This window comes from Notamacropus eugenii, chromosome 3, assembly GCF_028372415.1.
Source record: "Notamacropus eugenii isolate mMacEug1 chromosome 3, mMacEug1.pri_v2, whole genome shotgun sequence".
NCBI classification, from domain to species: Eukaryota; Metazoa; Chordata; class Mammalia; order Diprotodontia; family Macropodidae; genus Notamacropus; species Notamacropus eugenii.
Window position 1 is genome coordinate 386726169 of NC_092874.1, and position 24497 is coordinate 386750665.

The 24497-nt window shown below is 37.2% G+C and overlaps 1 protein-coding gene across 2 annotated transcripts in view; it reads left to right on the top strand.

Moving 5' to 3' along the window:
* MAD1L1 (mitotic arrest deficient 1 like 1) overlaps positions 1-24497 on the top strand; it is an 852423-nt gene that overhangs the window by 117973 nt on the left and 709953 nt on the right. For both annotated transcript variants that reach the window (XM_072597719.1, XM_072597720.1), the window contains exon 10: positions 2289-2375. In XM_072597719.1, coding sequence (XP_072453820.1) covers positions 2289-2375 — 87 coding nt within the window. The remainder of the gene's footprint in view (positions 1-2288; positions 2376-24497) is intronic.

Below are 24497 nucleotides of genomic sequence, written 5' to 3' on the forward strand. Positions count from 1 at the left end.
TTATTAGGAAGTTTTCTTTTGAAATATTTAGTGTTTTAACTTTTTAAAAAATATTTTCCTGTAATTAATTTTCTAGCTTTCTCCCTTTCCCCAGAATTGGTAGCCTCCTTACATATTTGGGGATATAGGGTAAACTCTCCTAGATCTTACCTTGAGAGCCCTCTGTGGGAAATTATACTAGTCGCTACTGGTTTTCAGTATTCTTTCCTTCTGGCCTAGAACAGCCATGCGTGTCACCTCAACCTCAGTTTTCTGTTTCTCCTTCCTTTCTAATGGATGGGCAGAATAATTTTTTGTCAGTTCTTGAAGGGTGAGACAAAGGAAAAATCTGTGTCACTGGTGTCTCTGCAATGGATTGTGGGGGATGTATCCGGTCCTTGTCAGAATGGAACATGTCTTCAACTCTCTTGTCTCCCCCTTTTTCTAGACATGGTTGTATGTATTGGTTCAAGGGAAGATGTGCCAATAGAGTCTCTGTAGTCGTGGGTATACTCCAGTGGCCCCTTCTAACTGTCCTTGATTTGTGTCCCTTCCAAGTGGTGTGGAATCTTGGGGGGGAGGGCTGCTAAGGATTAGACTTCTTTGGCTTTAATTCATCAAGATTTTACCTTTTCAGTATTCTCTTTTCTTTGACTTTTGAATTTAGCGATGATTTTTCTATATCTGTCACATAATTCCTCTTTGCTCTTGGAGGGTTGGAGTGTTAAAGGGACATGGGGAAAGTGGCTACTTTCCTATCTTGCTGGTCCTGTGACACCAAAACCTCTTAACATTATTGTTGGTGATGTTTATTAGTAATATGTTTACACTGAAACAAGAAAATCCGTGTTATAAACGGTGTAAATATATTTAGGGAAATCTTTTTTAAATATGACCCTGATGAAGATTATTATCCATAAGTGTGATCATGCATGATTGGGTAGAGGTGTGTCTTTCTGTCCTTTTTTGCTTTATCTTTTTCTGTTTGTTTTTGTATTTTTGCTTTTACCTGGTCTCTGATTTGGTCTATGGAACAAATGGTGTCAGTGAGGTTGAAACTTAAAGACTTCAGACTGTGCATGTATACTCTTCAGTGTGCTTTGGTGGTAAAACTGAAATTTCCAATGAGAAGTACTTGATTCCTAAAATCAGTCTAAACAACTTTCTGATTTTCAAGTAGTTTTATCCTCTTATGCTGGATGTCTGACTCCTGCAGTGTTCTTCTTTGATCTGTGTATCATTCGGCTCTTTGCCTCCATTTGCAAATGATGTACCTTCAGTTGAGTGTTATACTTTTATATATCCCTATATCTGACTCAGTTTATTGGTTCTTCCTAAGGTACAGAGGGGAGATGCTAATATAGGTGGTACTTCTTATAGAGATGTATGTCATCTAGATTGGTGAATATGATGTATACCCCAATAACTAGTTATAAATTAAACACTTTCAGTGTTCAAAAGACAATATATTGTGTCATGCTATTTGGAAGATAGGGTATATACTGAGAAATTAGGGGTTTTGAAGAATCAGAAGAACTTGTCAGGTAAATCATAGATTTAGAACTAGAAGAGACCATAGAGGTCATCTAACCCATTTTCTTCATTTTCTAAATGAGGAATTGCAACTTAGGGAGTGATTAAGTGATTTAGCAGAGGTTACACAGATAGTAAATAGTGAAGCTCTTTACTCTAAATCCAGCCCTCTTTCCACAGTTCCATGCTACACATTGGAGAGGGGAAAGAGAAGGAGAGAGTGACATAAGCAAAGGCATCTGAATAGAGGAGCACAAGATGTGCAGAGGAGAGAACCAAGGATCCTAGTTGTTTGGAGCATGGTCTCCTTGGAATGGAATTGTGTGGAAAAAGACAGGAATGACAAAGGGATGCCAGAAACCATTTCTTTATTAATATGACAAACTCCTTTTCTGATGGCTGCCTGCTGGTTTTCTTTTTTTTCCTTCCTTTTTTTTTTGCCTATGATTTCCCAGTGGTCCATAGCTTTGCTGCATTGCTTGAAGCCTTGTTGTAGTGTGGAACATGGCTGGAATACTTTGTGCCCTCATGAAATTCATGGCTTTGTAGGAATAGGCTAGAGTAGGTTCATTTAAAGGTCATAAATAAATGTTGTTTAATGTGCAAAAGTTTTTGTGTTTTCAGTAGGGTACATGTGACCTAGTTCATGAAAGACTTTTGAAATCACTTTAAGGCATATTTTATAGTTCTTGACACTTATGGTTGACAGCGATTCCCCTGTAAACATCATATTTGAGTTTTTAACCTTTTCTTTTTGTGTTGTGTTTATCCCACAGGACCCCTGATGATCTGTCCAACTACATTGTGTCCCTGCAACAGAGGGAGATTGAATTGGCAGAAAAGAGCACCAGCAGTACAAGCAGGTAGGGATGATGATGCGAATTGCCGTGAGCCTAATTCTTGGTTGTAAATGACACTCTCACTCCAAGATATTCTCAGAGACTTTCTAAAAGGAAGGTTGTCCTCTTTCTACCTTAGGACTAACCAAAATTTATGCTCTTACAAGACCATGGTCTTGCTTCTACTCTGTCTCTGATTTGGCCTGTGGTACAAATGGCATCAATGAAGTTAAAATTTAGAGTTCATTCCGTGGACATGCTGTTTGATGTCCTTTGATGGTAAAACCCAGATTTCCATTGAGAATTACTTGATCCCTAAAATCAGCTTAAAAAGTTTTTTTGATTTTCCAGTAGTTTTGTCCTCTTATGCTGGATGTCTGATTCCTACAGTGTGTTCTTCTTTGAGTTGTACCTTCCAACTCTTTGTGGTAGTGTAATTCCCATCTCTTCTCTCTCATGACATGAGTATTGAAACTCTTCATGAAAGAAATGTATTGGTTTAAGAGCTAAAGAAAGCCTAGTAATCATCTTGTCCATAGTTGATCCAGTGATGGGAAGGGAGAGAAAATGCTGAGCCTGGTTGTGGCTCATTGATTCTCATGTTGCACTCCCCATTGTCCCTGAGAGATGGCTTTTCTATACTTTATTAGTAGTTGGAAGGAAATTTTTTGTTGTGGTAGTGGTAGTGCTGCTGCTGGCTGCAAAAACAGGCGTTTAGAAACATCTGGTCCCACCACATGTAATTCCATCCATGTAGTTTTGAAATGTCAGATGATAATGATTGCTTTTTGACTTCTAATGAAATTTGCATTGTTGTCAGTGACCTGAAATCAAAGCTTGAACATCTTGACAAATTATTCCGTTCATTTACTTGCACTTGAAAATAAACTAGATATTAGTAAAATGAATGATTTTCTATTTTTTTTTCTTCTGTCAGTCAGTTTTCATTCTGTTATTTCCCTCTATGGCTTATTTAGACAAAATGGAAGTAGGATGGCAAATCTCTGAAAAAGAGTGTGAGAAAAAAGTAGATACTCCCTTTATTATCTCCTTCCCATGTACCATTGTTGTATTTTGATAGCAATAGTTTGATCTAGAACTCAGGCTAGAAGAACCCTAATCTTTGAGGAAATACAGTATAGGGGAAAAAGCCTTGATGTGGAAAGATAGAAATTCTTTCCATGATACTGCCATTGATAACTGTTGTTTTGGGTAATACACTTAACAGTTGGATTTCTGTGTTGCCAACTATCAAATGGCAGTCAACTTAGAGCATCATAGTCATGTCAGTAAAGTACTCTGAGGGTTTCAAAAGAAAGATATGCTCCAACTGATGCTTTCTTACTTCATAGCAGTTACTTGGAGGCAGATAACTAGGTAGCCCAGTGGATGGAGTATTGGTCCTGCAGTCAGGAAGACCTGAGTCAAATCCGGCCTTGGTTACTAACTAGCTGTGTGAGAGCCATTTCATGTCATTAGCTGTTAACTTAGGTGCTACGGTGTGAGAGCATAAGAGCAAAAATGAGCATCTTTCTCTCATTTTACAGATGAAGAAATGGAAGTCTAGATGGGTCAAATGACCAATCTAGGTCATAGTAGGAAGAATGAAACTTGTGCTCTCAAACTTCAGATGCGTTGTGCTTGGTACTATACCATTCTCTTCCCCCAAGCTTATTGATAAACTGTTGCATCATTGGAGAGTTCAGTTTTCCTGTGATCTTAGGGAATTACTGGGATTGTTGGAAATCAGAAACTTTGCTTCCTTGTTAGTACAGTTCTGGCTAGATTTTTTGCTCAAAGACCAAGCCTTAAGCCCAATTCACTGTGGAGCTCATAGATTGGACAACAGGTCCATGCCCTCCTAGCACAGAGTGAATGTAAATACTACGTAGTAACTGTTTCTCTTTTGCCCAGGAGCACAGAGGGTTTTCCTCTCCCAATTTGATTTTTTTTTTTTAATTAAAAGGGTCATCCCTTGATTAACTGCTTAAAGAAGCCTATTCATTGAATAGGTGTATCTCACTCAAACTGAGAATCTGTTAAGACTTTAATCTAAAATGGCCAGGGTCTCCCATTGCATCTTGGACCATCTCCAGTCATCCTGATGAATATCTGGCCACTGGACCCAGATGGCTCTAGAGGAGAAGGTGAGCTTGGTGACCTTGCACAGCCCTCCATCACTCAAATCAAAGTCAGCTGCAAGTCATGTCATCATCTTGATGTCATGGCCCTCTTGGAGAACGAAGGACACACACAGCAACAATCCAATCTCCTTTACTATCTACCTCTTTAAATGTAACCTTTCAGCAGGGATTCTCTGCATCCCCATGACTGTGAAATGTCCTCATGGTTATATTTATTGTTTTAATGGATTTTTTTTTTCTTTTTGGCCCACAGACTTATTTCTTTTAGGTTTAGCATGATACCTTATAGGGTAAGAACTAGTTTGTTAGGATGATCTATAAATATCCCTATTGTGTCATCTAATTGATACCTACCTTTTTTCTTTATTTTAACAGCATTAAATTTAGGTGGAGTTCTCTCTTTTGTCTTGCTTGTTTTTTCATCCAAATTTGTATTGCCTTTTTGTGGAACTGAATAGGTATTCCCTAACAAAGTCCATAGTTGTGATTAGGCAAGAGTCTTAAGAAATAAACTTCTTCTAGAAAGGTAGTAGAAAAGAGCAGTTTTGGTATACATTCTTTCTTCTCAACCCTCTCCTTCCCTGCTTTCCTCTTCCCCACTTCTGTAGACTGTGCATCATCAGCTCTCTACAGACTTGCTGTGGAGATTGCTTGGGGCTATTTAGCTAAAGAAGAGAGAAATTCGTGCTCCTAATATCATATTGCTTCACTATGGAATACATACGCATGCAGATCTGCTCTCTGCACTTTAGCATTGTTTCTTGCTCACCTTCAAAGGTCTTTTTATAATGTTGCCTTTAAGAACTCCTGTAGTTATGCTTTTGTATTGTGCTTGTCTCTATATTGACAGCGTCTCTGTATTGACAGCGTCTCTATATTGACAGCTGCTAAACATAGATTTTCATATATATATATATATATGGAGTAATAATATTAACCTCCAAAACAGTAAACTTTCTGATTTAAAACAAAAACCAGCAGCAACATTTCAGTATTAAAGCTAAGCCTTTGTTTGTATTTTGGAAAATCTTCAAAAGGTAAAAAGATGTATGCTGCTGTTCTTATTGAGATAAAGACTGTGGAAAGTGTCAGGTTTTGAATTCCTTATTAAATAGCTTAAGTCATCCTCTGTTGCTCAACCGGTTTATATACACTAGTTGAGCTATTTGGATCCTTGAATATTGCTAGTGTGTTTTAGACAGAGGTAGAGGCGGAGAGATATGGCTCCTTTCTTTCTTTCCACATGACAGGAGCAAAAAGAGAAAATGAGTAAAATCAATCTCAGTCTTCTGGGTAAAATCGTGGAAAATGCTATTAATAGCACGTGATGGATTGCACCAAAGTTTGCATTCTGTGACTGCAAGTTGCATGAATGGAGCACCAAGTGGCAAGAGCAACGGGAGGTATTGCTGAATGAGGGAGCAACCCAAAGAGTGATAATCATGAAAGGGAGGACAACGGAGCTGTCCTTAGACAAGTGTGCAGCCCTGCCTTACAGGGTGTGAGAAATTGGTGTTCCTTTGGAAGACTGCTGAGTATGAAATGAAGGGAGACTAGTTTAATGATCAGTTCTATTAAAGTGGCTTTGATTACCTTCTTCTGAAGATCCTCCCAGGATATATTCCAAAACAGTGACCTAATATCTTAATAGCTTACCTACTTCTATGCATTCTTTGTTCTGAGGATCAGTTTTTATGACTATGACTTGGATTTATTAACAGCTAACCCAGAGAGGCTAAGTTACTTACCTGAGGTGTTACTGCTAACAGGTATCTGAGTCAGGTAAGACCTTCTTGATTCCATATTTAGTGCTCTGTCTCTTATACTATCTAACTGGAGTCTATCTTTTTGTCCATGAAGGAGTCTGTGTGCTGCCATTAACATCATTTTTTAAAAAAGACACATAAAATAAAAATGATGTATATGAAATGCCATTAATGTATATTCATATTAATAATATGCCCCAAAAGGAAAAAAGGTCAAGAGTGAGATAACGTCAAATTAATTCCATTGAATGAATACTAGATTTCTTTTCATATTGAGGTTGTCTGAGGTCTTTACAATCAGTCTTTCATTTTGTTAGTTCAGGGTGGGAGTGGATGGAATAAGACACAAAAGGAAATAAAGGAAAAGAAGTAGCTGGTATTGAATACTTTGAGTAATTTGTGCACTTTTCCAGACTTTACCATATATTTTTTCTATAGAATAAGATTGTGGATATGCTCAATATGTCCCCCTCAAATTATTCTCTAAAAAATTAGGTCCACCTTGTTATTAATTTTCTTTTTGCTGAAGATCAGAAATCAGATAAAAATAAAGCTACTTATTGCATTCTTGTAAATCTCTTAGGTTCAACAGAAGCAGGAATTATAGATTGACATCAAAACTATTTGTAATGGCTAAGAAATAGAATGGTAGGTCAGTGGAATAGGTTAGGTAGTAAATGACTACAGTAATCTACTGTTTGATAAACTCAAAGACTCCAGCTTCTGGAATAAGAACTCATTATTTGACAGAAATTGCTGAGAAAACTGGAAAATAATATGGCAGAAACTAGGCATAGACCAGTGTCTCACATCATATACTAAGATAAGGTTGAAATGAATACATGATTTTGATATAACAGATGATACTAGAAGAAAATTAGAGCAAGGAATATTTTACTTGTCAGATCTATGGAGAATGGAAGAATTTATGACCAAACAGGAGATAGAGAACTTTGTGAAATGAAAAATGGATAATTTTGATTACATTAAATTAAAAAAATTTTTCCACAAACAAAAGCAGTGCAACCAAGATCCGAAGGAAAGCAAAAAGCTGGGAAACAGTTTTTACAGCAAATGTTTCTGATAAAGGCCTTATTCCTAAAATATGTGGAGAACTAAGTCAAATTTATAAAAATACAAGAATGGTCAAAGGAAATGAACAGGTAGATTTCACAGGAAGAAATTAAAGCTATCTGTAGTCATATGGAAAAGTGCTTTAAATCATTATTGATTAGAGAATGTGTAGTACCTCACACCTATCAGATTGGCTAATATGACAAAACAGAAAAATGATAAATGTTGGAGAAGAAATGGGGAAATTGGAGCACTAATGGTACAGTCACAAGTTGGTGGAGTTGTGAACTGATCCAACCATTCTGGAAAGCAATTTGGAAAGTGTGCATACCCTTTGATCCAGTATTACTACTATTACTGTGTCGATATCCCAAAGAAATAAAAATGGGAAAAGGAACCACATGTACAAAAATATTTATAGCAGTTCTTTTTATGGTGACCAAAAATTGAAAATTGAGGGGATGCCCACCAATTGGGTCATGGCTGAACAAGTTGTGGTATATTAATGTAATGAAATACTATTGTGCTATATGAAATGATGAGCAGACTTCAGAAAAACCTAGAAAGATGTACATGAAGTGATGCTGAATGAAGTGGGCAGAACCAAGTGAATATTGTACACACAGCAACAGCAACATTGTGGGATGATTAACTATGATTAGAAGGAACTTAGCTCTTCTCAGCAATGCAAGGATCTAAGACAACTCCAAAAGGCTTATAGTGGAAAATCCAGAGAAAGACCTTTGGAGTCTAAATGCAGATCCAAACACATCATTTGCTCTTTTTTGTTTTGTTTTCTTTCTTCTTTCTCATGGTTCCTCTCCTTGGTTCTAATTCTTCTTTACAACATAACTAATGTGAGAATATATTTCATAGGACTATATATGTAGAGCCTATATCAGATTTCATGCTCTCTTGGGGAGGGGGAAGGGAAGGGTGTGGGAGAACATCTAGAACTCAACATCTTACGGAAGTGAATGCTGAAAAATTAAATAATCAACTAAAAAAAAAAGAAATGATGAGCAGGCAGATTCCAGAAAAACTTGAACTTACATGAACTGATGCTGAGTGAAGTGAGCAGAACCAGGGGAACATTGTACGTAGCAAAAGCAAAATTGTGGGATGATTAACTGTGATTAGAAGAGACATAACTCTGCTCAGCAGTATAATGATCTAAGACAAGTCCAAAAGACTAATGCTAGAAAATGCTAATCACATCCAGAGGAACTGTGGAGTCTGCATGTAGATCAGAGCAGACTATGTTCACTTTTTTGTTTGTTTTTACTTTGTTCTGGCTTTTCCCTTTTGTTCTGATCTTTCTTTCGCAACACGAGTAATGGGGAAATAGGTTTAGCACAGTTGCACAAATATAACCTGTATCAGATTGCCTACTGTCTTTGAGAAAAGGCGAGGGAAGGGGAAGAGGGAGAAAAATGTGTAACCCCAAACTCTCTTTCACATGTAATTCGAATAAAAATAATGTACTGTGTTTTTTTATACACACATATATTTAATTTCTTTTAAATACTCAAATAATCTTTGCCAACAAGCATGACTTACATTTCCCTTTTTTGCTGTTGTGGTCTTCTATCCTGCCTCTCTGCTGATGAATTTCAGCTAACATTCACATGACTTTAAAGTTAGCAAGATAATTTATATAGATTTTCTTATTGGGCCCGACAACAACTCTGGGAGATAGATTTGCTTATTGTTCCCATTTCACAGATGAAGAAACCAAAGCTGAGGCTCTTGCCTAGATCAAGGCAGCACAGCGGACAAGAGTCCTAGATTTAGGCCGAGGAATATACAAATTCCAATCCTGCCCCAGACCCTTGGTAGTCATGCAGTCCTCGACAAGTCACTGATGTTCTCTCAGACTCAGACTCCTGCTTTGTAAAGTGGAAACAACAGTAGCAACTCTCTCCCAGGATTGTTGTGAGGGTCATAAGGTTGATTATTTGTAAAGAGCTTTGCAAACCTTAAAGTGGTAGCTGTATTATTATAATTTTATTTGTTTTCATTATTCTACAGTCACTTCCATATATTTTAGATTTTCCCCCCTCCCTCCACTTCTTCCCCCCCAACTCCCTCCCCAAGATGGCGTGCAATTTTATATAGATTCTACATGTACATTCCTATTAAATACATTTTCACCTTAGTCATGTTGAATAGAAGAATTAAAATGAGTGGGAGAAACCATAAAATAAAGCAAAAGAAAACAAAACAAAAACACTAAAGTAAATGGTCTGCTTCATTCTGCGTTTCAGTTACATAGTTCTTTCTCTGATTGTGGAAGGAATTTTACCTCAAGAGTCTGTTGGGAATTTTTTAAGTCCTTGCATTGCAGTGAAGTGCTAAGTCTACCAGAAAAATTCCTCATACACTGTGGTGGTTGCTGTGTACAAACTTCTCCTGGTTCTGCTCCTTCCACTCAGCATCAGTTCTTATAAGTCCTTCCAGGCCTCTCTGAAGTCCTCCTGCTCATCATTTCTTATAGCACAATAGTATTTCGTTACATTCATATACCACAACTTGTTAAGCCATTCCCCAGTTGATGGGCGTCCCCTTGATTTCCAGTTCTTGGCTGCTATAAATGTTTTTGTACATGTGGGACCTTTTCCCATTTTTGCGATCTGTTTGGGATACAGTCCTCGAAGTGATATTGCTGGGTCAAATGGTATGCATATTTTTGTAACCCTTTGGGCATAGTTCCAAATTGTTTTCCCTAATGACTGAATCAGCTCACAACTCCACCAACAATGAATTAGTGTTCCAACTCTCCCATATCTTTTCCAACATTTATCACCTTCCTCTTTTGTTATGTTAGCCAATCTGATAGGTGTGATATGGTACATCAGAGTTGTTTTGATTTGCATCTCTCTAATCAATAGTGATTTAGAGCATTTTTTCATAAGATTATAGATAGCTTTAATTTCTTTCTCTGAAAACTGCCTGTTCATATCCTTTGACCATTTATCAATTGAGGAATGACTTGTAAAAAATAATATACTGTTAAGAAAAAAAAGAATTACAGATTGAACTGGAGAATTCAGTGCTGAATTGAAGGCTAGCAACATGGAAAGAAGGCTCATTACTTGGTAGGTTAGGGTAGTTCCATGGAACATTGTGGGTAGGTATCCTAAATAGTTTTCATGATAGAGGTTACATATAAAGGTGGAAATATGCAATATAGTTCTGAAACTGGTTTAAGAAGCAGTTTGTGTTGCAGACTTTGAAAGTGAGAGAACTTTGTGTCATTATAACTTCTCCTTTATATTTATAAATGTTTGCCAGTGTGTAGTTTTCAAACCTCCATAAGCTGAATTTTGTTCATTAAGTAGGCTAGTAGTCAGAATATTTTAGCCTTCCTAAATGGTGGCTTTGTGGCCTAGTTTTGGCTCTGTCCTAGGCCCATCTGTGTGGTATAGACAGAATTGTGCATTCATGTTATGTTGTAAAGACTTCTTCCAAAGAGCCTGATAACGTCCAACTCTCAGATATCCTTGGTGAAAGTACAATGATAATCTTAAAAACTCCTCATAAAATAATTCTTTGCATTTTCTCCCAAGCTAAATCTTTTAGTAGAGCTAAGAAGAAAAATAGATTAGGTTGAGTTATGGCTTTGAATAATTTCATGAATCAGCCTAAGTCCAATAAGCATTTATTAATAAGTACCTCTTGTGTAGAAGGCACTGTACTTGGCATTGGGAGTACAACAACAAAATGAAAAAATGCCTGTCCTCAAGGATGTACTGGGGGGGAGTAAATCATTTATATAGAAATGTACAGTACATACAGTAATTTGAGGAGATACTGAGCACTAATTGAGGTATCAGGAAAGATTTTTACCTAGAAAATGGCACTTGGCCCTTTTATGAACCTTTTATGAACTCACCAAGGTAAGCAGTGAGAAGGGAGTGTGGTTCATTTTCAGCACAGGGAACAACATACACACCACCAAAGAAAGAAGCGATGGAATGCTGAGGCCCAAGTGTAAGGGGAAGAAATAGCTAATAGGCCAATTTGGATGGAATGTAGAGTGCTTAAAGAAGAGTAATTTGTAATAAGTCTGGAAAAGTAGACCAGAGCCTAATTGTGAAGATCACTATGACAGCTAGGTGATGTAGTGGATAAAGTGCTGGATCTGGAGCCTGAAAGACTCATCTTTGTGAGTTTAAAATCTGGTCTCAGATACTTATTAGGTGTGTCACTTATTAGGCAAGTCACATAACTCTATTTGCCTCACTTTCCTCATCTGTAAAATTAACTGGAGAAGGAAATGGCAAACCACTGTAATAGCTTTGCTAAGAAACTCAACTGGGGTCATGAAGAGTCAGACATGACTGAGAAGGACTGAACAACAGTAACTAAGGCTCTATAAACCTTGTTTATAGTTTGTCTTAGAAGCAGTTAGGAGCCAGTGAAGATTACAGAGCAGAGGGAATGACTTGATTTGTGCTTTAGGATGAATATTCAGGCAATTGTGTGGAAGTTAGATGTGAAAGTGGAGAGACTGGAAGTTGGGAGGCTTTTGCAATCATCCAGATGAAAACTAGTGGTGGTCTGAAGAAGAGTAGTTGCCTTGTGAGAGGATAAAAGGAGGTGAAAAAAAGAGATGTGGACATAGAAACAACAAGGTTGATAGCTGTTTGGATGTGAGTGCTCAATGGGAGGAGAGAATGGAGGATGTCTTTGACATTATGAATGTAGATGATCAGTGGGATGCTAGTGTCTTTCGGGTAGGTAACAGAGTGGATAGAGTGCCTGGCATGAAGTCAGGAAGATTGATTTTCCTGAGTTCAATTCTGGTCTCAGACAGACTAGCTGTGTGACTCCGGGCAAGTCACTTAACCCTGTTTACCTCAGTTTCCTCATCTGTAAAATGAGCTAGAAATGGCAAACCACTCCAGTATCTCTGCCAAGAAAACCTCAAATGGTGTCACAGGGAGACATACATAATTGAAGAACAAGGGGAACAATGAACAAATTATTGTCTTTTTATTTGTGTCTAGTGTGTTTTGGAGATGTATTGAAATCATTTATGCATGATAATTTGAGAAGGGACAGTAGTAAATTGGTGAATCTGGAATGGATTTCCATAGCTTTTTGGATTGTAAGAGTTAGAGTTGAGTAATGAATGCATTCCAAGCATGGGGGGAACCGTCCCTGAAAATTCATGGATGTGGAGCTGAGAAATTATATATATGAGAAGCAGCAAGTAACCCAGTCTGGCTGAATCATGAAGTGCTTTTTGTTGTGCACATACTGATTTTGAGATTCCTCCAGGACATCCGTTTGTTGATGTAAAATAGGCAGCTGGTGGTGTGGACCTGGAGCTGAGGAGAGGGAGATTATATCTGGAAAATTAGAACACTAGGATAGAGGGTATAATTTTGAACACTTGTCTGTGCTTGCACAGTTTCAATTTTGATTGACATTTGTATAGTGATGTAGACTGCACCTTGTGCTGATAAATCAAAGAAATATACAAGGATATTATGAAGGAAAACCCTAACTTAATAATTATATGACTATATAACAACTGTGTATCCTTGGAAATAAGTCAACTAAAAAAGACTATTGCAGGTTGGATTAGAAAAATCACCTCTACTATATGTTGCCTTCATGGTAGGGACACAGACACATTTTAAATGAGAAGCTCGATAAAATTTATTACAATTTAGTTGAATCTAAAACAGCAGTTGCAGACATGATTTTAAATAAGGTAGAAGTCATAATAGATGGCAACATGAGAGACAGATAGAGAAGCTATATTATGATTAAAGGCTCCGTAGACAGTGGCATATTATTTGTATTAAATTTATACACATGGAATGGCATAGCATCTACGTACCTAAAGGTAAATGCAAAAAGACCCAGGTAATAAGATACTGAGTAGGCAGCTTTAATGTTCCTGTCAGTATTTGATAGAACCTGTATAATAGAAAGATATGGAAAGAAGGAATTATCTACTTTAACAAGATGTTGAAATAACTGGATTTAGGAGGTATTTGGAGGTAATCAGATCAGTATCTTAGAGTATACTTATTTTTCACTCATAAATAAATTTGGATAGATTTTTCTTTATAAATTTTGGGTTAATCTTATTATTTTGAACCATCAATTTCCAATTTTATTTTTCTGCTCTTTCATATTCTGCAAGCCATCCCCTGTAGCAATGACCAGAACAGAAAGAGGAAATTAATTCAGCAACATGTCATCTGAGACTTGATAGTATATGAATGTTACATACAATAAACCCTCCACTTCTAGGTGGGAGTATCAGAGAAGCCTTAAGTGAAGAGATGTGGGTTTTTGAATGGAGTTTTAAAGGAAACATGATTCTAAGTGAATAGTGGATAAGAGAAAAATTGATTTAGAACTGGAAGGGATTTTTGAGGTCATCTAGTAAAACTCCCTAATTTTATATATGGGAAAACTGAGACCCAGAGAAGAGTGGTAATTAGCCTTCTATTGGCAGAAGCAGTAAGTGTCAGATCTAGGAATTGATTTAATGTGCAGGCCTAATTACATTACACTGGGACTTTCTTGTGCTTATTTGCAAAGTTACAGGTGGGTTATATAAATATTGTAGACTGAAAGGGGGACTAAAAATGATGTGCTAAATTATGAGTGGTTTAAAGACAAAATGAAACAAAAAGTAACATTTAGAGAAGACAATGGTGATAACGATTTACCAAACTATATATGATATGCCACTTAAGTAGTCCTATCAGGTCAATTTATATCTCATATCATATTAACAAAAGGAAATATTTATAATCTTAATTAAATATGTACTTTTAAAAATTAACAGTTAGGAAATGAATAAACCAAAATAAGCACAGAAGTGGAAATTTTGAAAGTTAAATGTGAACTAAACAAATTGAAATTTAAAAAATTATACCAATAAAAAATAGAAATTTTAAAAAAGGAACCCTAAATTTCTTAAACTCTTTGTTAATTTAACAAAAAAAGAAGAAAACCACACTACAAAAACTTACTTAAAAAATGGGAACAAGGAAGTCATAGTTCACTAATGCTTCTAGCTTTGGTATAGAGGTGAGGAAGGCATTTATTATTATTATATATACTATTATGCTCAGTTATATACTTAAACAATAAAAATTTAAATAAAATCACTGAATATCTACTCATATATTCTCATGGAGCTGTGATCTCATTGTTTCTGATGTGTTCTCAGTTCAGATACCAATTCAGTTGCCAACCCATCCGAGCCTGTTAGTCCTATGCCATTTTGTCCATGTCTTTCTCCCAAGGTTTTGAGGACTTGGTTTTCTGCTTCCTAATACCATGTGTGTACCTATGGAGGCCTTGGGCTGCCTGTTACCTTTCCCCTTGCCTTGTGATGAGCCCATTTTTGTTATACGTATTCCCTTGCTATGTTTTTTGCTTGTTCTTCTAAAGGTCCTCGTTCGTTAAGTGTTGCTGCCTATTCACACCTACCACCTGCCTCTCAATTTCTTATTTGTGATGCTCATTTTTATCTTTTTGGACACTATTGTGTTCCATGTCTACTAGTCATACAGCACTGGTGGAGTTTTAATATTAAAGAGATAGACTTTGATTTTTGGGAAAAGTTTAGTGTCACTAAATTTTTAGTTTCCTAAAGGCAGCATCACTTTTTCTCCTCCTGTTTAATTCTTCGCCCTTTTTATTGTACATTTGTACTCCCTGTGTAGGTAGGCATTCAGACAGACAAGTGCTATAGGCTGTGAATCCCATTGCATGTTATCATTGGAGCAGTAGGTATTCTTTATATGCATGTTCCTCCCTATTTTGATAGGGTAGACTCAAATGCTTACCGATTTCTTCTAGAAGTCTGCATAATTTTTAAGGACTTGATGCAATCTGCATGATGTTATTTACAAAGAAAAGCTTTTGGAGACTTTACCATCCATGGGAATTCACTCCTGTTAGGAATTTGGTAACATGCTGCATCATAAGGATTCCTGAGACATTTTTCACAGGAGTTGTTTTTCTTTACTGTGCTGTTGTCTTTGTAAAATTTGTTCTTCTAATTCTGTTCACTTCATTTCTGTCTCAGTTTATATTACTCAAGTATCAGAAATCACCTTTCATCATTTTTATGTCACAGTATTATTCACTGAGATTTATATACACTATGTTAGGCATTTCCTAGTTGGTTAAGAGGCAGTTTAAGGCACCTCCCCTCACTTAGTTTCTTGTCCAGTTTCTTCTTCCTTTTCCTTGTTTATTTTGCTTGTGACTGTTACTACCTCTTTTAAACATTCTCCTCAGTACTACTTGCTTCCCTGTTGTGTTTGATGTATTTTAACATCAGATTCTTCATGTGTGTGCTTACACGTGTGGGTATGTATTCCACTCTTCTTTGTGTGTTGTAGATGAGAGAGGTTCATCTGATGCCCATTCTCCCAACTCTTCCTTAGTATTTCTTCCCTTAATATAACGTGGCCCTAACTACCTTGAGTCAGTCTTTATCTGTGTACAGTTTGGGTAGGCCTCATTTCTTGGCTTGTGTGTGCGAGTGAAGTTCGTCTCTTCATCTGAGCAGAATGAGACTGAGATCACTTGGTGCTAGTGAAGCAAAATATGGAACTTGTGTTCATTTTAGGAGTCTCTGTAGCATATGTTATCACCAAATCAATAAATGTTCATTTTTTATTTAAGCTTAAAAAATTAGTAGGCATTTATTTTCTCTTTTTCCCTTCCTCTACTCCCTAGAAAGTAAAATGAAAATCAGGCAACAAATATGCTTAGTCAAGCAGAACGTATTCCTACACTGGCAGATACATCCTTGTTAGAATTATGAGTTCCTTGAGAACAGGTAGTTTTATTCTTTGTATTTGTGCCTATAGCACTTATTACTGTGCCTGGTAGATAGCAGGAGCTCAGTAATCTCTTGTTGATAATTGGTGGGAATTGCCACTATGGGATAGGGTCATCACCATCATCAGTCTGTGTAATGCTTACTGTGTGCCAGGCACTGTGCTCAGCACTTGACAATTATGAACTGATTGGGAAGTGCTATTTTATACTGTGCCCATTTTACAGATGATGAAACCGATGCACACAGAGGCTAATTGACTTGCCTAGGATCACATCACTGCTAAATGTCTGAAGTTAGATATGAACTTCTTGACTCCAGAACTGATAGCATTCTACCCACTGTCCTACATAGCAATTTCCAGTACTCCTATCTCTCAGTGAGCTTATATTCCATTGAAAGAGACAAGATGTACATCAATAACTACTTACAAAATGAATACATTCTTGTATTTATTAATATGAATACTATATATGTTTATAATTAAGACTGTAGTTAAGTGAGTCTGAATGTTTTTCATTTGCTATAGATTCAGAATTAGACTGATGCATTCAGTAGATTTAATGCGTTAATGTGAGTGCAAGGATGGTTAGAAATTAGGAAAACTGTTACCATAATAAATTGTATTAGTAATAAAAAGAAAAAATTTATTTCATTTCCAATAACAGCAGAATATTTTTTGATTAGTTTCAACCCTTTTTTATGTTAAAAACACTAAAAAGCAGAGGAGTAAAAGAATCCTTTTCTAATATGGTAAAAAGAAATCTTTTAAAAAAAATAAGAGATGTGTAATTGAGTAATGCTATGAACTAAAGAGTAAAAGCTAGTCCTCAGGTGATATGTAGTCCGAGTACATGAATGGCCATTTTTAAAAAAATTAATTTATTTAACTTTTAACATTAATTTTCACAAAATTTTGGGTTCCAAATTTTCTACCCATTTGTCCCCTACCCCCACCCCAAAACACCAAGCATCCTAATTGCCCCTATCACCAATCTGCCCTCTCTTCTATCATCCCTTCCTTCCCTTGTCCCCATCTTCTCTTTTGTCCTGTAGGGCCAGATAACTTTCTACACTCCTTTACCTGTATTTCTTATTTCCTAGTAGCAAGAACAATACTCGACAGTTGTTCCTAAAACTTTGAATTCCAACCTCTCTTCATCCCTCCCTCCCCACCCATCCCTTTGGAAGGCAAGCAATTCAATGTAGGCCATATCTGTGTAGTTTTGCAAATGACTTCCATAATAGTCGTGTTGTGTAAGACTAACTGTATTTCCCTCCCTCCTATCCTGCCCCCCATTGCTTCTATTCTCTCTTTTGATCCTGTCCCTCCCCAAGAGTGTTGACTTCAAATTGCTCCCTCCTCCCATTGCCCTCCCTTCCATCCTCTCCTCCACCCTACTTATCCCCTTCTCCCCCACTTTCCTGTATTGTAAGATAGGTTTTCATACCAAAATGAGTGTGCATTTTATTCCTTCTTTTAGTCGAATGTGATGAGAGTAGACTTCATGTTTTTCTCTCACCTCCCTTCTTTTTCCCTCCACTAAAAAGTCTTTTGCTTGCCTCTTTTATGAGAGATAATTTGCCCCATTCCATTTCTCCCTTTCTCCTCCCAATATATTTTTCTCTCACCCCTTAAGTTCATTTTTTAAAGATATGATCCCATCCTATTTCATTCACTCTGTGCTGTGTGTGTGTGTGTGTGTGTGTGTGTATGTAATCCCACCTACTACCCAGATACTGAAAAGTTTCAAGAGTTACAAATATTTTCTTTCCATGTAGGAATGTAAACAGTTCAACTTTAGTAAGTCCCTTATGACGGCTTTTTGCTGTTTACCTTTTCATGCTTCTCTTCATTCTTGTGTTTGAAAGTCAAATTTTCTTTTCAGCTCTGGTCTTTTCATCAAGAATGCTTGAAAGTCCCCAATTTCATTGAAAGACCATTTTTTCCCCAGAAGTATTATACTCAGTTTTGCTGGGTAGGTGATTCTTGGTTTTAGTCCTGGTTCCTTTGACTTCTGGAATATGATATTCCACGCCCTTCTATCCCTTAATGTAGAAGCTGCTAGATCTTGTGTTATCCTGATTGTATTTCCACAATACTTGAATTGTTTCTTTCTAGCTGCTTGCAATATTTTCTCCTTGACCAGGGAACTCTGGAATTTGGCCACAATGTTCCTAGGAGTTTCTCTTTTTGGATCTCTTTCAGGCGGTGATCTGTGGATTCCTTGAATACTTATTTTGCTCTCTGGTTCTAGAATCTCAGGGCAGTTTTCCTTGATAATTTCATGAAAGATGATGTCTAGGCTCTTTTTTTGATCATGGCTTTCAGGTAGTCCCATAATTTTTAAATTATCTCTCCTGGATCTATTTTCCAGGTCAGTTGTTTTTCCCATGAGATATTTCACATTATCTTCCATTTTTTCATTCTTTTGGGTTTTTTTTGTTTTGGTTTTGATTTCTTGGTTTCTCATAAAGTCATTAGCCTCCATGTGTTCCATTCTAATTTTGAAAGAACTATTTTCTTCAGTGAGCTTTTGAACCTCCTTTTCCATTTGGCTAATTCTGCTTTTGAAAGCATTCTTCTCCTCATTGGCTTTTTGACCCTCTTTTGCCATTTGAGTTAGCCTATTTTTCAAGGTGTTATTTTCTTCAGCATTCTTTTGGGTCTCCTTTAGCAAGGTGTTGACCTGTTTTTCATGCTTTTCTTTCATCTCTCTCATTTCTCTTCCCAGTTTTTCCTCCACCTCTCTAACTTGATTTTCAAAATCCTTTTTGAGCTCTTCCATGGCCTGAGCCCATGGTATATTTATTTTGGATGTGTGGGATACAGAAGCCTTGACTTCTGTGTCTTTGCCTGATGGTAAGCACTGTTCTTCCTCATCAGAAAGGAAGGGAGGAATTATCTGTTCACCAAGAAAGTAACCTTCTATAGTCTTATTTTTTTTCCCTTTTCTGGGCATTTTCCCAGACAGTGACATGACTTCTGAGTTTTCTTTCCACCCCCACCTTGCCTCCAGATCTGCCCAGACTGCACTTGGCGTCTGAGATTCAAATGCTGCTTCCCAGCTTCAGGGCTTTGGGTGGGGGTAGGGCTGCTATTCAGTGTGAGATTAAGTTCAGGTGCTCAGGTAGGGGCAGGGCCACCTCACGGGGCTCAGTTCCCTCTGGGGGTTTATGCAGAGACCTTCAACAATGGATCCCAGCTCCTGCCTGCTTGGGGAGCCCTGGTCTGCTGCTGCCTCCTGAGGGGGCCTGAGTTATGGGGGCACCCCATTCCCCTCTCGACCATCCAAAGAGACCCTCTCACCAACCCTTGTCACCTGTGGGTGGAGGGACCTGCGTGACCACTGGAGATCCCGTCCCTGAAGCCTTCTTGGATCTGCTCCTCTTGGTGCCACGCGGCCAAGGCAGGGCTAGGCTCTGCTCTGGGTCTGGTGCACGACGGACCTTTCGCGTCAGGTTTTCAGGGCTCTCTGGAACAGAAATCTCGTCCACTCCATTGTTCTGTGGCTTCTGCTGCTCCAGAATTTGTTGGGAGTTCTTCTTTACAGATATTTTATGGGCCGTGGGTTCGGAGCTAGCGTATGTGTGTCTTTCTACTCTGCCATCTTGGCTCCTCCCCTCCATGAATGGCTATTTTTAAAGGAAGAAATACACATTATCAATGTATACCTATCACAATTGCAGTCTGTGGGAGAACTTGTATGAAGTCATATGAAACACCAAATCCAGAAGCAATAGAATATCATGAATAAATAAATATATGTGCATATGCAGATATTTACGCATGTGTATGTATATATGTGTATGTATACTTATATCGTAAAACACATTTATAATATATACATCTGTGTACATGTATACACATTTATATATACTCCACACATACACAGTGTAATAATATATAAATGTTTATGTTTGTGCTAGCTTCATTTTGGTTGTTCCTGGTATGGGAACTAGCTTTCATGTGCTCTGAGGACATATCCCCTAAGGACTGGCTTTTGATTGTTAGCTTATAGTGTTTCTCAATTACAAATATCTCTTGACTCTTTAGAGATTTCTTTTTATCATTTTAGAAAAGGATTCTCTTATTCCTCTGCTTTTTAGTGTTTTTAAACAAACATGGGTTGAAACTAATTAAAAAAGTCTCCATTTATTGGAAATGAAATAATTTTTTCTTTTTATTACTAATACAATTTATTATGCTAAAGTTTTCCTACTTTCCGACCATCCTTACATTCACAGCAAAAATGTACATTGATGGTTTTTAAATCTACTTAATGCATCAGAGTAATTCTAATTTATTGCACAAATTATTTATGCCTTTGTAAATATAGGAGTTATTTGAGATGTAGAGAGGTTTTTCTACTTGCTCAGAGTCAAATAACTAGTAAGTCAGAGGTGGAATTTTTTTCTAATATGTTTCTAATTCTAAACCAAATACAGTATCCAGTATGCCATGCTGATTCAGAGTTTAAATGAAAATAACACTGATTGGCATCCCAAGTCCTCTAAATGTAAGGACCAATCCTAGCTCCACCACCCAGCAGGAGACGGCAGTATTTTGGTAATTATTTTGTTTTTGGAATTAGATGATGAGTAGTGTTTAAGTGCTGAATTCTGCTTACTTTCGAATGACTTCGAGTGAGCATAAAATACATACTTTTCATGTATTCATTCCTCAACTCTAAAATGAAGGTGTTGAAATAGACGATCTTCCAGGTCTCTTTCAGCTGTGTTCTTTTTATCCTAATAATTATATACTCTTCCCTCTTTTCAATAAAGAAGTGTGGTAATAGGGTCAGAAAATTACCTATAGTTTCATTGACATCTTGTTTTGCTTAATTGATTTATTTATATATACCTACAAGCAAATGTTATTGCTAATTGGTAGCAGTTTACAAAACAGAAAACTTCCATAAAACATTTTGTAAAAGTGAACTTTGAGTGATATAAGAAATTAAATTTCATTCATCAAATTGATATAAATAATTATAGGTGGAAAAAATTCAGTCTGTTGGTTGTTGAAAAAAAGGACACATTCACAGATTGACTTTATTATTTTATAAAATGACATAGAATTAAAATATAAAATTTATAAAATTTTTCATATCCTTTGACCAAGAAAGTCCAACTCTGTTTATTTTGTGAGGAGTTGTTTAACGGGAAGATGAGACCCAGCACTAGAAAATTTTCATTAATGAATGTTTATAATAGCAAAAAGTTGGAAGCAGACTTTGCTCAATGATTGGAAAATGGTTGAATACTGTGATATGGGAATGTATTAAATTTAAGGAATGAGGCATTCTTCAAGAATTCAAGAAAATATGAGGAGACTTTACATGAAATAATGCCGAGTAAAGGAAGGGGAATCCAAATGAACAGTCCCTCCGACTACAGGCACTGTCAGTGCCTGATATTGGTCCTACAGTCAGTTGTAATGGATTTTTGTTTGTTTGCTTTGTTAAACTAATTTCACAGACAGTTTTCTTTTTTAGTTTGTATTTGTTTTATTAAAACCAATCAGTTAAAATAAGAAGATAAAGAAAAAACAAAGAATAACAGGTAGCCTGAGTGCTACGCTGGTATTTCTGGAACTTTAAAAATTCTAGGAGAACTGTTTTGGTTTGTTGAGGCTACTGCCTAATCAATTCTGGAGAATTTCTGATGGGCCATGGACAGTCATCTCACATGGTAAAGATTTGATGAGTTGTAATCTGCATTATTAGAGGAGCTACATTCATGGGTGATAAGTAAAGTTCATTCATCTATTGAAGTTTGTGGCTCTAATATGATTAGTCTTGTTAAAAGCACACTCCAAAAATATTGTGGTTGGAAGTTTAAGGTAGAAGATTTTTAGGACCTCTTGGACACAGAGCAGAGATCTTATAGAATAGTAATGAGTGAAAGGAAATGGGAGCTATTTATCTCAAGCATTGTTCTATCATGTACATGTCATAAACTACAAACCCTGATCTTTGCGTATGTTGCTTTTTCTTTATCCTTCTTGGGAGAGTGTGATGAGCATCTATCACTAATATAAATAGTGCCTGTCATTCTGTTAATCTTCCTTAAATTTGGATAGGAATTAAAGTATAATGGAGAGGCAAATAAAAAATTCAATAGTTGTTTTATCTTATTTGACTTGCAAGTGGATAATATGTCTTATGGACATATGGACAAGGATATTTGTGAATCAAAATGTGGCAGACAGAGAGTACCCTCTGTTTTGTACCCTTTGAGGGGTTTACACAGACTTTTAGGATATTTTCTCAACTATTCTTAGGCTTTCCAAATGAAATCTAATGATTAGGAAACCATGAGGAAACATCAGAGACATAGGAATACTGATTTAGTAGAAAATTATTAGTGATATCGATCTTATAATCAGGTAACTCTGTATGTGCCCTGTGTAGGATTGTAGTGTGTTAGAAATCTCTCCAGTTTTTAATGGTTGATTTCAGTGTCCAAGATCACGTGTGATTGAGATCCAAGGGGAATCCTATTCTTTTGATGCCTAGGCCAGTGGTCTTTCTGCTCAGCCTATTCAAAGCAATTATTATCCATTGTACTTAGCAGGGAATGCTCAACCCAAAGATTTGATCCCTACCTTCTCAGTTACTTTGACTGTACTAGTTTTCTTTCCCCCTCCCAGCCTTTTTTTCCCCATGGTCACAGTTCTTATCGTGTAGTTGGTGCTTAATAAATTCTGTTGGCTTGGTAATATTAATTTACCAGCATCTTTGCTAGCTGATTATGTGCTGGTAGTAAAGAGATAAAGAGGTGTGTGTGTGTGCGCGTGCGCATGTCCTTCATCACCGAAGAAGACCATGCCAACAGAGAAATGATGACATGCCTTGCACTTGACTTTGTTTTGAGTGAGTGAGGGCTGTGCACTTCTCCTCCATAGCCGTCTGAATCCAGTGACCATATGTTCATCAAGATGACTGGAGATGACCCAGGATGAGGCATTTGGGGTTAAGTGACTTGTCCAAGGTCACACAGCTAGTGAGTGTCAAGTGTCTGGGGTGAGATTTGAACTCAGGTCCTTCTGACTCCTGCACGGGTGCTCTATTCACTGCAAAACCTAGCTGCCCCAAAGAGATAAAGGTAGGGAAGGAAACAAGCATCTATTACGTCTCTACTCTATGCCAGCCTTACAAATATAATCTCATTTAATCCTCACAGCAGCCCTGGTGCTCTTATTGTCCCTATTTTCAAGTTGAGGAAACTGAGGCAGACAGAGGTTAAATAGCTTATCCAAGGACACAAGGCTAGTACATTTTTGAGGCTGGATTTGAACTCAGTTCTTCTTGACTTTGGGCCTAGCGCTATATAGTTACCCCTTAAATGAAAGGAGATAGAGAATGTGCAGACCTTGGGATGCTGATGAGTAAGTATTTATATAATGCCTACCTTGTGCCAGGCCTGGTGCTAAGTACTTTTTCTTTTAAACAAATATCTCTTTTGTTCCTCACAATTTAAGCCTGAGCAGTAGGAGCTATTATTGTCCTCATTTTACAGTTGAGGAAACTGGGGCAAACAGAGGTTAACAGATTGCTCAGGTCACAGAGCTGCCAATGTCTGAAGCAGGATTTGAACTCAAGTTTTAATGATTCCAGACCTAGTGTTCTAACCACTGTGCTACCAACTGCCTTATACCAAGTCTGACTGGTTTTATATTAGTGGTTGCTAATTCAGTTTTATTCTCTTCTTCCTAAATCCTTGAAATTGGTGTGAAATTTATATGGCAATTCAAACATTTACTAAGGACTTACTTTGTGCCAAGCACTGTTTTACATGCTAGGGATACATAAGAAGGCAAAAGCCAGCCCCTACCCTCAAGGAGCTCATGGTTTAATGAGTGAGAAAACATGCAGATAACTAGGTACCGACATATATACAGGGTGAAGTCAAGATAATTCCAGGGGGAAGCATTAAGGGGAACAGGGAAAAACTTCTTGCACAAGGTGGAATTTGATCTGAGACTTGACAGAAACAAAGAAGTCGAGATGAGGGAGTCAGCCTAGTCCTGGAGTCAGCCAAGGAAAATGTATGCAGGAGATATGGAGTGTCTTGTTCAAGTAACAGGTAGGAGACCAGTGTCCTTTTGATCATAGAGTATATTGAGGAAGTAATGTATAAAAAGATTGGAAAGTCATTGGGGGGCTAGCTCGTTTTCTTTAAAAGTCAAACAGAAGGTTTTATATTTGATCCAGCGACTTGTGTGGGAGCCACTCCATGTCCTTTACATAGATCACATTGATAGCTGACTGGAAGTGGGGAGACATTTAAGATAAGGAAAGCAAGCAAAAGGAGTGTGGCTGTG